The sequence below is a fragment of the Cupressus sempervirens genome, chromosome 7 (genome assembly GCF_028749045.1).
Source record: "Cupressus sempervirens isolate cs-2001-9-10 chromosome 7, ASM2874904v1, whole genome shotgun sequence".
NCBI lineage: Eukaryota > Viridiplantae > Streptophyta > Pinopsida > Cupressales > Cupressaceae > Cupressus > Cupressus sempervirens.
In genome coordinates, this window is record NC_143124.1 from 514,247,454 (window position 1) to 514,263,365 (window position 15,912).

At 35.4% G+C, this 15,912-nt stretch overlaps 1 protein-coding gene across 2 annotated transcripts in view; it reads right to left on the bottom strand.

The window, feature by feature from the left end:
* Positions 1 to 281: 281 nt before the first annotated feature.
* Positions 282 to 15,912, bottom strand: part of LOC149547789 (exocyst complex component EXO70A1-like) — a 150,364-nt gene continuing 134,733 nt past the window's right edge. The window contains exons 10-13 of one of the 2 annotated variants that reach the window (XR_016353923.1): positions 1,428 to 1,525; positions 1,181 to 1,327; positions 802 to 970; positions 282 to 429 (exon numbers count right to left, since the gene is read on the bottom strand). Coding sequence is in view for 1 of the 2 variants with exons in the window: in XM_089791840.1 (XP_089647966.1) it covers positions 853 to 970; positions 1,181 to 1,327; positions 1,428 to 1,525 (363 nt within the window). In the remaining variant the exon portion in view is untranslated. Of the gene's footprint in view, positions 430 to 496; positions 971 to 1,180; positions 1,328 to 1,427; positions 1,526 to 15,912 lie in introns of those variants that run through there. The other variant, XM_089791840.1, reaches the window with a different exon arrangement.

Genomic DNA, 15,912 nt, shown 5'->3' on the forward strand with positions numbered 1-15,912 from the left:
GTGAAACTTTGATTTTTCTTACAATGAATTCAGCACACTGTAATCTTAAACTTTTGATTTTTTTAGAGATTGACATATTTTGACAACCTGAATTTTCTATGAATGGACTTGTTATAGATAACAATTTTTGAGAGTTCTAATTAGTTTCAAAATTGACATTTTTCCTTCCCATCATTTAAATCAACAAATCTAATAATGTGGCAATCAATTATAAGTTTGAATTGTATGTATATTTTTTTCCAAATAATTTTCTTAACTAGACATGCATGCAACAAATAATCTATTTTTAATTTTACAAAACGCGTCAATTTCTTAATATCAAAACTCCTATCGGCTCATCATTGGATGTACAAAAACGTGCAACTGTTAGTTATTTTTATTGATACATTCACATTCTCCTCCACTTTGTGCATTCATTGTAGATTACCCCTGTAGTAAACACATGAGTTGAATTAAACTTACAAAATCAGATACTATGCTTTCCATAAACCAGGGGTTAAAAAATAATTTATTGAAGCCCTGGAATGAATTTTACAATATAAAGTATGACTAAACATTTAAACAGCCTTTTCCTTTGTCAGCATTTAACGAGTCATGAGGAGTACAAAGAATGAATAAACACTATACAATCCCGGGCTTTGTGAGCAATGTAACAAGATCTTAACAAAATCACACACAAGTAAAGATTCTATGTTCTTTTCTCTTTTTGCAAGAGATCTGCTCTTCACACTGGTCAGATCAATAAATCCAGAAAACATATAGAAGATATCTAGCCGAAAAATTTCAGAACAAAACCTTTACTTTGGAAACAGAATAGATCTAGAAAATGTTTTGGATTAACAAAACAAGACATTAGCGTCTCCGGTTGCCTTTTGGTACTCCTTCAAAAAATTCTGCCAATTTCTGCTCCAAATCTTCAGGTGTGTATTTGATGTACTTGTTAGGATATTTGCCAGACTGAATTGGTAAACTGCAAAATGTAATAAATCCCTTGTGACAATGAACTTCAACAATATTCACATATAATTGAACATCATTTTGATGTCAAAGACAGAAACTGGACATCCAAAAGGGATATGATCAACTTAAGAAGTTATTCTCTGCATAAAGAATTGCCATGATTGATCATGCTCATTGTATTTGATAACACCCTACACATTTTAAGTATGCCAAGCCATACCTGAAGTGCTTTAGAAAGGATCGATAAGCAGTTAAAACGACTTCAGCCACTGCTAGTCTCAGGGACTCCCGAAGTTCAGCATCTGGAATGGTCCAATGCTTCTGTCGGTTATAGAGCTCCTCAAAGGATTGGTTGAAATATTTAAATCTAAACAAGATACAAAAGGATTCAGCAATTCTTCCAACCAGAAGAATTTAATAGGCAATTCATAGGGGTAAGCACACAGCTTATAGTAAAGATAGCCAACCTTTCTTTCAAAAGAGATCTTGATACATTGCTGCCAGTGTCCATTATCCTGGTGGTTCCTGAAGCTGCTAATCCTTGGAAGCTCACATATTGCAGAACCTATTATAAACAACCAATTTCTTAGTACTATCTTCGAACATTTTTTCAATCGATTTACACTTTGAGGTAACAGTACACAACATAATGAGTCTACAAAGAAATCATCATATCAAACACCCCAAACTAAGAAAGTATCCATGTCATGTCCTGCCACAAATCCCAACTCTCCTATCACATTCTTTACTGCCCACCAATACAGCAGATAGTGAGTGAGACACATTATAACCTCTTACTTGATGATTCCTAGGAAAAGTTCAAATCTACTCAAAGATGAAGCATTGTAATAAATAGCTACTCCATTTAGAAGCCTCCCTAATTCTTCTTTAGACACTATCAACAGTAATTCCACAATGCAAAGAATGGAAGCCATAACTTCAGTATTGAATCCAGTAGAACATCTAACCCTCCTCTAAACGCAAGCATCTCTTTCTATCCACAAAAATCAAATCACTTCAATTGAAAGAAATAAGCTAAATAGTTCTCATAAAGAAAAGTGCGTTAAATTTGGTCAATAACAAATTAACTCTGGAAATGCTAGATGGGATAGCCCACCGGAGAATTGGTACAAGATAGATTTTGACGGGGCCTCTAAAGGGAACCCGGGTATTGCTGGTTGTGGTATAGTTATCAAGAATTCCTTTGGTGAGAAAGTGGGATGTATGGCTATACCCATTGGTATTCAAACTAATCATGTGGCTGAAGCTTGAGCAGCCTTTCATGGTCTTATCTATGCTAAGAATTTGAATTTGAGGAAGGTTTGGGTGGAAGGAAACTCACTTAATATCATCAATTGTCTTAATAAAATTACTAAGCCTTCATGGACTATTAGCAATATTATTTTTCAGGCTATTAACATTATCAATTCTTTTGATAAATGTGTTGTTACCCATAACTTTAGGGAAGCAAACTGTGTTGCTGATTGGGCAGTCAACATGGCCTGTTTAAGTGATCATAAAGTTACTTGGGATTATAATAATCCTTTACCTGTGGAAGGTTGCCAAGTTATCGATTATGATAAAGTGAGGTGTAGACAAAGATGTTTAATGATGATGATGTTAGAGATTTGCAATTATGATTTGATTATACTTTGGAAATGACGGGTGATGATTTTTAGAACTCCCAGCTTTATTACACACGGATTGTGGGTTGCTAATACCATTCTGTACTTCAACCGCAGAATTCATATTGCTAACAGTTTGCATAGGGTTTTTCAGAGAAAGATTTTTGGCAACATTGAAGGGAAAAAAATGGGAGGGAAAAGGAAGAGAGTGGAATCCGCAAGCTGTAAGGAGTGGAAGAAGAAAGAGGAAGTATGGGATATATTGACAAGTGGGAATTTTATGGGCTACATGGAAAGGCTCAAAGGAAATAATCCTGTCATTACATAGCAATTTATCAAAACATGGAGGGATGGCTCTATCCTTGTCGGAAATCAGAGAATGGAGGTAATTGAAGAGGTGATTGCGGAAGTGACGGGGCTAGATATGGAAGGCATCAACTTCTATCGGGATAGGAAGCTGTCCAATAGGGCTATTGATGAATTTGCCGATTCAACAAAAGAGCGAAATTGACTGGTGAAAATTGGTAACCCTTTTTTCAACCCTGCCTCTGTTTCTCGACCTTGGAGATTTGTGTTATTTGTTATCATGGAATACCTTACTCTGGACGGCCTGTTCATAAAGCTTTATGGTTACCACTTTATGTTAGCTAACCACTTTAGGCATGGTATAAGGATCAATTTCCCCTTTTATTTGAGGCAGTCGCTGGGTTTCTCTATTCAGGCAATTCAGAATGATCCGAATGGGGAATGTGTGTGTCATGAGGGACTTATGGTTCTTATTATGAATGTTTTAAAATCCAAAAAGGCTGAAAAACCTAGGGGCAGTCTGAAGGGGGTGGAGTATGAAATGGAGGGCAGCATTTCTAAGAAAGGCTATGATAAGGACACTGAGGATGAAGCGGAGGGGAGAAATAGGAGTTTGAAAGGGGGTATTGAGCGCAACTCTCAGAAGAAGAAGAGGAAAGTTGAGGTGAGTGACTCTGACTGTGGTAGTGACTTAGGTGAGGAAAAAATGAGAGGTTCCCAGAAGAAGGGGAGAGGTGGAAAGGGGCTGGATATCAAGGGTCACAAGGATGATAGGGTTTCGACCCCATCAAATGATGAAATTCTTGCTCACAGAATGTAGAGGAAGAGAAAATTGATGAGGTCTCAGGAGGAGGGGGTTGAGAATCATAGGAAGAAGGTAGCGCTGGAAAAAGAGGATTTTGGGGATCAAGGGAAAATTCCAGATTTCAACGAGGAGGGTGAGGCTGAAATTACTAAAGGACCCTTAGGAAGCCCTGGGACCATTCTGCAGGATGTTGGAAATTTGAAACAAAAAATGCAGTTTATTGCTAAGGAAGTGGAGCAGGTTAATAAACTGGCTAGAGGCGAGCACACTTTAGGTCAACATATTGACAGGCTTTCAGAGGTTATTGGAAATGTTGAAGAGGTTAAAGACCTTATGAAAAGGATTCCACAGATTGAAGCCAAAAACAGGGTGTTGGAGAAGGCTAATAGTGATAATCTGAAGAAGGTGACAAGCCTGGAGACCAAGGTGAATAATCAAGCCTGGAGACCAAGGTGAATAATATGGAAAAGATGATAAAGAAAATGATTGATAATAATAGTAATTCTTTAAAGACTATTGTAGATAATGTGAGTAGTCTCCTCAGTAAGCATGAGCAAGATAAAGAACAGGATTCCCCTACTATTGCTGAGAACCAAGGACCTAGTAAACGCACTCATGCTCACTCTAAGAAGAATGAGGAGAAGAAGAAGATGGAAGAGGTGAAGGCCACTACGGAGAATATGCACATTTTGGTAGACCAGGCTGCTGACATGTTGAAGACTATGTAGCTGTTCGGGTGCTGGTTTTTTGCTGTTCCTATGTTGTCTTTTCAGCTTTTTGTTTCTAGTTGGCCTCCTATTTTCCTGTTTTTCTATGCTCTTTCTGGAGGACTATTTTTGAGTGAACTATGCTTTTAGACTTAGATGGTAGTTTTATTCTTTTTCCTCTAGACTTTTGTTACTTTGTAAAAGGTTTCAGGTCCTTTAAAACTTGTTTTTACTTAATCAAAACAAATTAACTCTAGAAACCACATCAAATCAAAGAATTTCCTAATAAGCATAAACAAACCATACCAATAACACTTCCTTCCAAACACCTTTGGTAAACACACAACCAAAAGACACCACAGAAACCACTGAATTCAACTTCCCCACAAACAAGGCAAGGTTCCACTTTGATACCAGCCTTAGCCAATACTTCTCCAACTTCTAGTTTTTTTGCAACAAAAGGTCCACGTACTGGTAAATGGTAGCCTATAGAATGGTAGGGCCCCATCTATGCTATATGGAAGGTGTCCAACTTTTTACTGAAGCAGCCAAGGGTGATGGGAGTCGAAGACTGATAAACTCGAAAAGAGTTGTCAATCTCTGCAGCCTGTAAGGGCGAATTTGGAAAAAAATATGGAAGCAAAATAGCTGCAAATAAAAAAATTGTATTGATTTTATTCTATTTTTTGTTTTCTATATAAAATTCTTTACACACACAAATCACAAACGCCATGGCCTATCACTATCAATCTATTTCTCCTGCTGCTGTTGCTGCTTGTTACAATCCAGCTTTTTTGTCAAACTTCATCGCTCTCCCCATCCCACTTTAACTTCCACACTGCCCCCTCCAAACCTACCAATTTCTTTTACTTTCAGCATAGCCCATTGAGAATTATGCTTTTCACATTTTTTAATTTTAAGTCAAAACCATAGATTAAAATCTCTTCAAGAAGTGGCAGATATCTCTATTTCTCGTGAACTTTTTCAAAATGAGAAAACTTGAGGTTTTATGGTGAGAAATACAAGCCAAGAAGACCTTAAATTCTCACCAATAAGTTGATCACTTCTCTGTGACAAATCATGAACTTCTTGCGATAACTTAACTACTTCTCTTGGGTGGCACCAGTAAAACTGGGACACCCAACGACTTGCACATTCATTTTTATTTTGCAATTTTGATTGCTTGGAGGGGAGAAAGGTTTTGGCAGAGAGAAATAGTTCTTGGCAGTCTTGTAGATTCATCACAAGTGGATTTGAAGAAATTTTTCAGGTAAAGCCAGATTCACAAGTAAGTTTTCTAAATTCTTTTTCTTTTTAGTGGGAAGGGGAAGTGGAAGATGTAGATTAGTTTCATATTTTACCTGACATTTGTATTTGTTTATCTTTTTACACAAACAATTTTCTATTTCTAGTTTGCTTTAAAGTTCAAAGTCTCTCAATATGGCTGCCAACAATCGACATTCCACATGAGGATGCAATTTTGTTACATATGGCATTTATATATATCTAATTCATCATGTTTGGTTTGTTTACTCATTTTCTAATTACATTTAAGTAATTTTTAAAATTCCCGTTATTATACCGAGAAGTTGTCGAATTATCTCAGATATTTGCCAAGAAGTTTATTTTTTGCCTTGCCAATAAGTGGTAGAGGATGAGTTTTTGAACTATGGTCAACACTATCATTTTTCTTAGCACTCCCACACCCCTCTTTTTTTCATGCGATTCTCCTCTTATCTTCCTTCATTGAGTTTTAAATTTCTGTTTAACAAGGCCCAAGAGTGGGCATCCAGCTTCCCACTTTCCCCACAGCAGTTATCTTTTGGATTTGTTGTTTTAAAACTCCATTCAATGGGTGCCTATACCTTTCCCTATGCCATTGTCCGCCACACTCTTTATAGATACTCCCAATTAATGATATGAATTATTAAAAAATGAGGCACAGTTAGAGAGTTTCCAATGCTTACTAGAAAAGAAAATAAAAGACAGTAGTTACAAATTGAATTACAAGATTATTTGTTTTTAAAAATAGGCAATTTGTCAGTGCCAAAAATGGTTCTGTATTTAGAACCTTTAGTTGTGTCATTTTGAAAATTGGTTTTGTATAATTTTTTATTGGGAGCTTAATATCACCTGAAACAAACCAGGATGTATAGAACACCCTCCCAGAAACTCCTGCAAGACCATTTCATTATATCTTCAAGGCCAAAGAAGGAGCTGGATAATAGCATCACCATAATTTCAAACCTTCTCTGAATACAACTACTTATTTCAGCGCTTCCCAACTCCCTTCCTCTTATTATGGAAATTAATCTACAACTAGCAAACCTCCACAACCACAATTCTCCTCTATTGTCTATTCTCTACTACACCTGCACCCAAATTAGCATTACAGATTAAAATATGGAAATAAAAGAATTCTATTGCCTTCTCCACATCCACTTTTCACTCTACACTTTCTTTCTTTTCATCTTCCTTCATACCTATACTCAAATTAGTGAATTAGCATTATTTACAACATGAAAATTAGAGTACTCTTCTATTACCTCTTCTTCTCTTTCCACTTTTTCATCCTCATTCATTCTATATTCTCTTCTTTTGCACTTGGCTGCATCACATCTACATATGTCTCCTTGTTCTCTTCCTCAATTTGCTGCTCCATTTTCACCATGTCCTTGAAAGAACGGTCTGCTGATACACTTTCGTTTTCCTTCTCATTTGCTGCAGTTTCTTCATAAATCTCTGCAACAATGTCAACTCTAGGTGTAACTTCTTCTCTCCCACATATAGATTCATCTACAAACAAATCATTATTAGAGAAATAATGGGACTCAACTTACCAAATTCTTCTATTCTTCTTTCCTTTCATCTGTTGCTATCATTGTTTCCCTCAAAAACTTCAGCATACACTACAAACTGTTAACCTTAACCGTGAATTCTCTTCCCTGCTTACTAGAATTGAAATTCCCAAAGCCTTTTCGACACTTAATATCCTTCCTCTTTGCCATCTTCAATCTGTGTAATGATCCCATTCTTGAACCAATCCCACTAAAGCAGTAAGATACATTTGTGGACAAGGAATGGGAGTCCTAGGTTTACTATCTGTTTCCACATCATCAGTTTTACTTCCTCTGGCCATCTTTCTTGGAATTTCCCATTTGTCCTTGCCTGTCTCTAAGGGAAATGTCAAGGCAGATTTACATCCTTGTGAGAGTATCGTAAAATAGGTAACCTCTATGGCCAACTCATCAATGGTGGATGTGGCGGACAGACAAGGCCCAATGTGAGTATCGCTATGGGAGGTGGAGACACCATCTTCCCATTTTTGAGTATTGATGGAGGTGGAAATACTTGTCTCAAGCCCCTTAACCAGAACTTTGTGAGGGGGGGATTTATAGTTCTCTAGGGCTTTGGTAGAGTAGGAGTCACATACTGCAGAATCCCTTGGGATTTCACCATCCTCAAGGGGTGCCTAAGCCCAGCACGATGGGGACTCCTTTAACCCTGCCTTCTCCTTACTTTCAGTTGTTTTCATGATGTTCAATATTCCTCCCAAATAGGAATACACCTTGATCACTCCATTAGTCTGGGCCTAAAATACCACATGACAATTGACTGTCCCTGACCTCATGTTATGTTGGCTAACCACCTGTGAAATACTTTTTCCTAGAGCGTCTTCTTCATCCCCCGCATCATTCTTCTTTGTCTGGGTAGACGTATTCACTTTGGCCTTAAAATTTTGTTCCTTTGGGGTTGGGAATTTACAATTGGAGACAACATGACCATGTTTAACACATCTCTAACAATATAAGGAAGCATTTCCAGACACAATGGCTTGAGACTATTTTCTCCACTTTAATTTAAGAGAGATAAAGTTGGGGCAAGATTTATTTATCGTAACATTGACACGGAAGCAGCATAAACCAACCTAGACTTCTACAATGTAATAGATTCGGCAAAGTCATAGTGTTCAAAAGAGTTACGTATCCAACTGGACACCCTTTCATCCTAGAAATAAAACAATAGGCCAAGTAGCCGCACCTAGACTGGGGCCAAGTGGTTAAGTTCAGCACTAGGGTCAAAACCTATTTTCCATTTTGACAGGGCCAAAGAATGCTTATCATAACTCCAAGAACCCAAAATAACATGGATGCGGTCTTCTTCCATAGTGAAATTGAATAACCCTTCTCCAAGCATCGTTGAGACACCAATACTGTCCTTAATTGTCCATCTAGAATTCACCAATCTTCTTACCATGTCAATGGTAGGCCTGAAAGCTAGGAATCTTGCAACCAGAGATGAATATAGAGAGGCAAAAAGGTTATCCATAACCCCTCCTGCTAAGTTGATTTCAAGTCCATCCTTTCCTGGAATACCTAGGGTTGAAAAAGTTCCAAACCACCACTATGTTGTCCTACCAGTGCATTCTTCTACACCCCATTCCAACCCTTTATAATACCATGCACTTGATTCACAACAACCTTAGTGCAAGCTTCTAAGGATATTGGGGAGACCCTTAGAAAAATCTCAGAAGACTCGTGTTGTCTGTGCCAAAGGGAAGTCAGTAGCAAGTGCCTCTATAATACCCACTGATAGTTCACTTTTTGGTTAATGTTATTGTACTCCTTTAAATTGGTTCTCATATGTGTTTATCAATTTACCTAGTGTTATTGAGGATATGATGTACAACATTACATTATGGATACTTTTATATCATGAGGCTTTACTTATACATTATATGCTTCTAGTGGTTGATTATGATTGTTCTCATGATATGATTACTTTCCATGCTTCAGTAAATGATTATAGTTATTATCATGTATATACATTTTTTATTGTGTACTAGTCTCATACTTGCATGTGTATTTTTATATGTATGTTTTAGTTTTTTTATTGATGTGTTTGTATGGTTGAGGGAGAGACTTGTAGTCACTCGCATGCAGGATCTACACAATGGACCACTCCCTACGATTGTTTTTTATATATGTACATGCTTGTCTCTTATGTAGGATTACAAGTATCGTAAATTGCTAGGATGAGCATGCCCTACTGCAATAACTCTATGGTAAGGAAGGAGAGATAATAATTAGGTCCAAATTTCACCTAAACCTCAGTTTGTCCCGACATAGTGGAGAAGTATCTGTTTTGACCACCTAACCAAGTTTTCAAGAGTCATAGATTCAATAACCTTTCTCCCTTGATTGTGGTATGCGTTGTTGGAGTTGGTCAACTTTCTTGCTTTGGTTTGTCATGTGCTTGTAGTATTAAATATCATATTATGTTTATTATGAGACTTAATTAAATACTTATATTTAATTAAAAGATTTGGTTAAATTATATGTTGGGAATTGATTGCACATTAGAAGATTTCAATTTAAATAAATAGTTATTGTAATAAGGAATATATTCTGCATTACCTATTTGTAGCATATCACAAATATTAATATTAGTTTGAAATTTAAAGTTGTGAATAATAAAGTTAAAATAAAAAAAAAATCAAAATATCATCAACAAAGATTTAAGGTCCTTACCTTAGAAAGATTTAAGGAAATGGGATACCAAGGCCTAAGCAGATGTTATTTATAAGAAAATGAGGAAGAATCCATTGACCTCCTTTTTTGGCATTGCCCTTATTCGAGTCAAACTTGGAAATAACTCTATTTATAATTGGAGTGGGCATCAACATTTGCAAGAGCTATATCAGATATGATACATACTTGGCCCCTCCTTAGAAAGGATAGTATTTATAGTTCTTTATGAATATCTACACCTTCCATAGTCCTCTAGGAATTATGGAAGGAATGCAACCAAAGAATTTTTTGGAGTAAGGAGATGAATGTAGAACAACTTCTAATTAAAATTGGGACTTCTATCATAGAACATACCAACATTCGGGTTTTGAATAGACAAAAGGAGGAGGCTATAATGTCACATTGGGATGAGAAAATGCGAGGCAAGTGGATAGATCTAAAATTACCCCCCTTTATAGTTACAGAGGGGAAAACTTCATAAAGAAATAGAGGTGCAAATGGCAACCACCCAAGGAGGGATTGTTTAAACACAATTTTGATGGAGCTTCAAGAGGGAATCCAGGTAGAGAAGGCATTGGTTATAGTATCCATAACACAGAAGGCATGGAGATTGCAAAGTTAGAAAGATATATAGGAACAAGAACTAATAACTGGGCCAAATTAACAACTTCAATTGGAGGAATAGAACTGTGTAAAAATCTTGGTCACAAGAATGTAGAGATTGAAAGAGATTTCACATTGTGATATTGCTATTAGGATATAAATGTGTAGTTTTTGAGTCAAATTCAATGACCTATGTTTCATGAGTAGTAATTCACACATGAATCCATCTATCATGAAAATAAATGGAACACTTACCGGGACTTCCCAAGAGGTCACCCATCCCAGTACTATAGCTTGAGCATGCTTAACTACAAAGTTTCCTCCATGGTTAAACTCACTCTGCTTACTACTCCATTTGCAATTATAATAAATACTACAAGGAAAGGACCCCTCATTAATTAGAGATTGGAATCAATTTTATCTAGAGATCTCTCACTATGTCAGACCTTTGATAAGATCACAATCAATCATATATACCGAGAGGACAATCAAAGAGCGGATGAATTAGCTAATATAGGTATAGGTCATGCATAAGAAGTCAAAATTTCAATATAAGGGCTCCACCTGAATTAGGGAGGATTTACAGTTTTTAGAGTTTCAGCCATAGTTTACATGTCATTACCCCAGTGATGATTAAGGGGTTTTTTGTTAGCTTTTATGCACTACCTACATCTTGCATCCTAAGACTATACGATTGGATAGACAGTTTCATTGTGGAAGATGGTATTGGAGCCTGGGAAAATGAGTCTGAGTTTTCATAGGATCTCGAATCATCCGATTTGGACTCATTGGACATTCAGAATGACATAGAGCCTCTTTCCTGCATTTTATGCTAGTAGAGTAACGTAGGTCCGTTAATGTTATATTTTTATGTAACTAAGTTGGCAAAGACACCCTTTAGTGTAATAAATTGAAAATCACGCTACTTAAGATATGTTTTCTCGAGGAATGACTACTTTACTCTACCATATATGTATTTTGTGTTGATTCAGATGTATTTTTTATTTTGAGTAACAAAATACATTTTGCATTTTGCATTTCGTTTCTATGCCCTTTCTGTATTCATTTTTCATAACTTTTCAAAGCCTTATCATTAACATAAGTGCAAGATGTAGTGCTTAGATTATATACTGATCACGATTGGAGGCATAAGAAGGGAAGGACAAGGAACAACCTAGAATGAAGGTGACTATTGTAAGGTGATGACCTTATCAATAGTAGACCTATCTCCTAACACCAAAATGTGTTGGAGCAAGTGCTATCTTGGTTCTTCGGGCTAGATTTTGCCAGACACCTTGATAACCAACTTATCATGGTTCTTCAGGGTGGATTTTGTCGGACACCATGAAAGTTGTTATGGTTCTTCGGGCCGGATATTGCCGGACACCATAACTTTAATCTATTATAGACCACACTTACGGTGGTATTTAAACTTATATTAAAATTATACTAATTGCTTTATTTCCCTCCTTGCTAAAAGAAAAAGTGTTAAGAAATTTAGTCTCATTATGAATCGTAACAAATTCCATATATAATATATGTGTGTGTTGATGGATTTATGTTGATAACCTTAAATATGTCATTCTAGGAATATCATACTGAGATGATATGTCTTTGTATACTCAAGAACATAATAGGTTCTATATCAATCCTTCCTAACTAAGAGAGAGTGTTAAGTTTGTAGCTACAGTCAAGTTGATATGATCACGAGTTTCTTTATTGATGGTAATATAAATGATACTTTATGTATATCATATATTATATATTGTATATATAATATTTATATTACATATATTATATTATATAAATATATAATAATGTATATATATTATACGTATGATTAGTTATATTATTTTATACTAACTAATGATATTTAAACCTTGGAGACATGTCTCCTCTCGTACTTATGTGAAATCCAAATTTGCATTTGTAACATATTTATAACAATGGAAATATAACTACATTTGTAGACACAATCCATGTTACTTAACACCACCTTCATAAAAGGATGTCATTATCATTCTGTTATAACTCATCACCAGGACAATCACTAAAATTATCCATCATCATATCGCCAATAGTGGGTAACAATATTGCATAATTTGCTAATTTATCAGCTTCCTAGTTCACCTCTCTAAAAGTGTGACTAATTTTAAAGTTGGTAAACCTATCCAACAATTTCCTCTATTTGGCTCTGTAAAATCCAACAATGCGATTTTCTTTTTTTAGCATATTAACAATGATTTCTGAATCACCCTCCAAATGGATATTTATTCATTTATTATTATTATTATTTATTAACATCAATTATTATTGTGTTAAGCTCAAGTAGACTCAAACCCAAGACCTCCCATATGAGATGTTCAAAATTTACCGTTGTGTTATAGGCTTTTACCTAAAAATATATGCTTTTTTATTAAAGGTAATTTTATTAATATTTTAATAAAAATATTATTTTTGAAAAGCATTGTTTATTGATTAAAAAAATATAATTAATAAATATTAGGAGTGAATATTATTTACTTATTAATTTTACTAATTAATTAAAGGTTTATATGCAATGTTGAGATTCGATTTCTGATTGGGAATTAATATTTGTTTATTGCTTAGTAATGAAGTTATATATGAATACTTAGGTAAACAAATCAATTGCGTTTGTTTACTTGAATTTTGATAATTTACTTTTTTCTACTTGATATTTAGAAAACTGATTAGGAAACTAAAACCAAAGGCTTGAGATTATTTATTTTGTTGATGTTATCTCTACATTTGCATGCTTTATTATGACTTATATGTCCTTGATCATTAATCCCAACCTGTTTTGTTAAGTTCGTGTTAAGGCAATTATTGGAAATTTCTTATTTATGTTTTGCTCTAGGAACCTTGTAAGAACTTCTAGTTGGTTATTGTGGAAACAAAATTTATCATCGAGCTTTTTGAGATTTTGATACAATCTCTTGATTCATGAACCTAGGGTAGGTAAACTAGGTGTGTAGAGGAGGAGTGACTTACAATGAGGGTCAACTCACTAAGTGGACAACCACGGAAGCCCATTGTAAGTCAATCAAGTGCTAACGCAAAACATTAATGAGGTTTAAAATGAATTAGAAAGATATGTGCCTCTTCCAAGCCGTGCGTGCTTGCAAAAGTTAGGATGGGAGAAGATGCTTGACTGAGGTCTTGTATAGTTAGTAACCTTGTCCATACAAGAGGATTACTAATTGCCGCATAGAGTCACTAGGGACAGGGGTCTAGAGAGACTATCGAGTTACCTTAGAGTTGATTTGTGTGATGACACTTCCCCATATACATTGTAAGCTTCCTGCATGTGTTGTTGCCTTTTGGAAAATTAGTTATTACCTTTATTGCATTGTAGGAACCATTGAATAGAAAGCTATTAAGATTTCCACACTTAGTTACCTAGATGTATCTTGTGGATTGAAATCTGATGAACTTGGTGTTATCTCCTTAGTATGTTGGGAATGGACCATTTAGGTTCACAAGGCTGGATGCTAGTGGATTTTCTTAGCATATGAGTTTCCAACAAACTTGTACAGTGCTAGTTCTAGAAGATTCTTGATGTATTTGTTTATTCATGCTCATCATACTTGGAGACATGCTCCTTTCTCTTGATGCAGCTAATTCATGTATATTGCATACTTGAGATCCTTTTGGATATTATGTTTTGTGTCCTTGGATTATTCTGGCATACCCTGTAGCTTCTGCAGTCAATGTCATGTATTGAGCTTATTCTATGGAATCAATTTACTTATGTAATTATGTTGTAATAATGGTTGATGCAGTAAGACAATGTATTTATAATCTTTATGGTTGTGTAATAGTGTTCTTGTAATTAACTTAGACCCTTAACTAATCAAGACTTAATACATGTGATTCCTTGTTTAGGAACCTTAGAGAAATAAAATCTTTGTTGGTAACATAATTATGTGAATGTAATATGTTATCATTGTATTGCTTCTACACTCTTTTAAATGATGTTATGTAAACTTTCAACAAAAAAGTTGTTTAGTCAACTTGTTGACTTTATTAGGTTAATTTCTTTGGGCTCCCAAGCGGGGCATTACATCAGGTATCAGAGCCTAGTTTGAAATCTTTGGGAACATAGTGCATCATTAGATAACAAGTATTCAACATGTAACAAACTTGAATAATAAAGTTAGAAAACAAAACTTGGAACTCTGAACGCTTGCATTTCAAACTTGAATTCTTAAGACTGCACTTTATAACTCGTTGCTTGTGATTGATTTGAGATATCGTTCACTTGCTCGGATGTTGTAGTAATCATGGTTACTAAAACTGGTGTTAAAGAAAAAGGTTAATTTAATTTCATTAATTAAATTACCTTTTCTCCGTTTTGAAGATTTCACTTTATGCACCTTTTGCATTCTCTATTTAATAATTAATTAGTAATTATTAAATAGCTTTTATCTTTTTGGTTACTCTTTGTAGCTTTTTAGGTTACCCTTTTGGGTTTCAATCTCCTTTTATAAGTATTGATCTTTTGTAATAATCTTACATCTTTTCTTTATCTGAGAATACATTTGCATATTTTTCAAAGCAAACCCTTGCCTCCTCTTTTCTTTTTCTTCTCTGTGACAGGTTTTCTACATGTAGGTATTCGAGGGCTTCGTAGATTTGTTTTGCATATTTTCTCAAGTCCTTCAACTGGATCCATTGTCAGAGTATGTACTTCAGGCCAAAGTATGGGTCGTAGGGAAGACAGAACTCAGAGCTCTCCTATATTCCACAAAGAGGGAGTTGTGCAAGAATAGAGCATAGAGATAAATGATGGAGAACAACATGCTGAATGCAAGGAACTCAATACTAGGCAATTACTTTTGACCATTTTCGAGCGTATACCTATACCCGAGAGAGTCGATCATGGAGCATCCCAATATTATAGAAACGAAGAAAGGGCTAGATCAAGAAGTCCTAAAAAACAAGCATACAAGTGATAGACACGAGTCTGTCAAGGCATCACAAATCAAGGATCTTTTAAGAACTAAGCCTTCTAAATTGAATGGTATAGGAACATGCTATGATGGAGAAAACTAGTTGATAGAATTGGATAGGTGATTTTCCATGCAAGACTTTGACACCAATGTTAAAGCGAGATTTGGTATTGTGCACCTAGAATTGTTTGCAGCTAATTCATGGAAGATCAGGGAGGTGAAGCTTGGTTTGTCAACAAAGAATGTCATATGGGAACTATTCCTCAAGAACTTCTAAGAGAGGTTCTTATCTAACTAGTGACACCAATAGAGGGTTGATGACTTTCACAATTTAAGATAGTTGGCAATGATAGTACAAGAGTATGGGTGAAATCTCTTTGAACTCAAGCCCTATGTTGGATA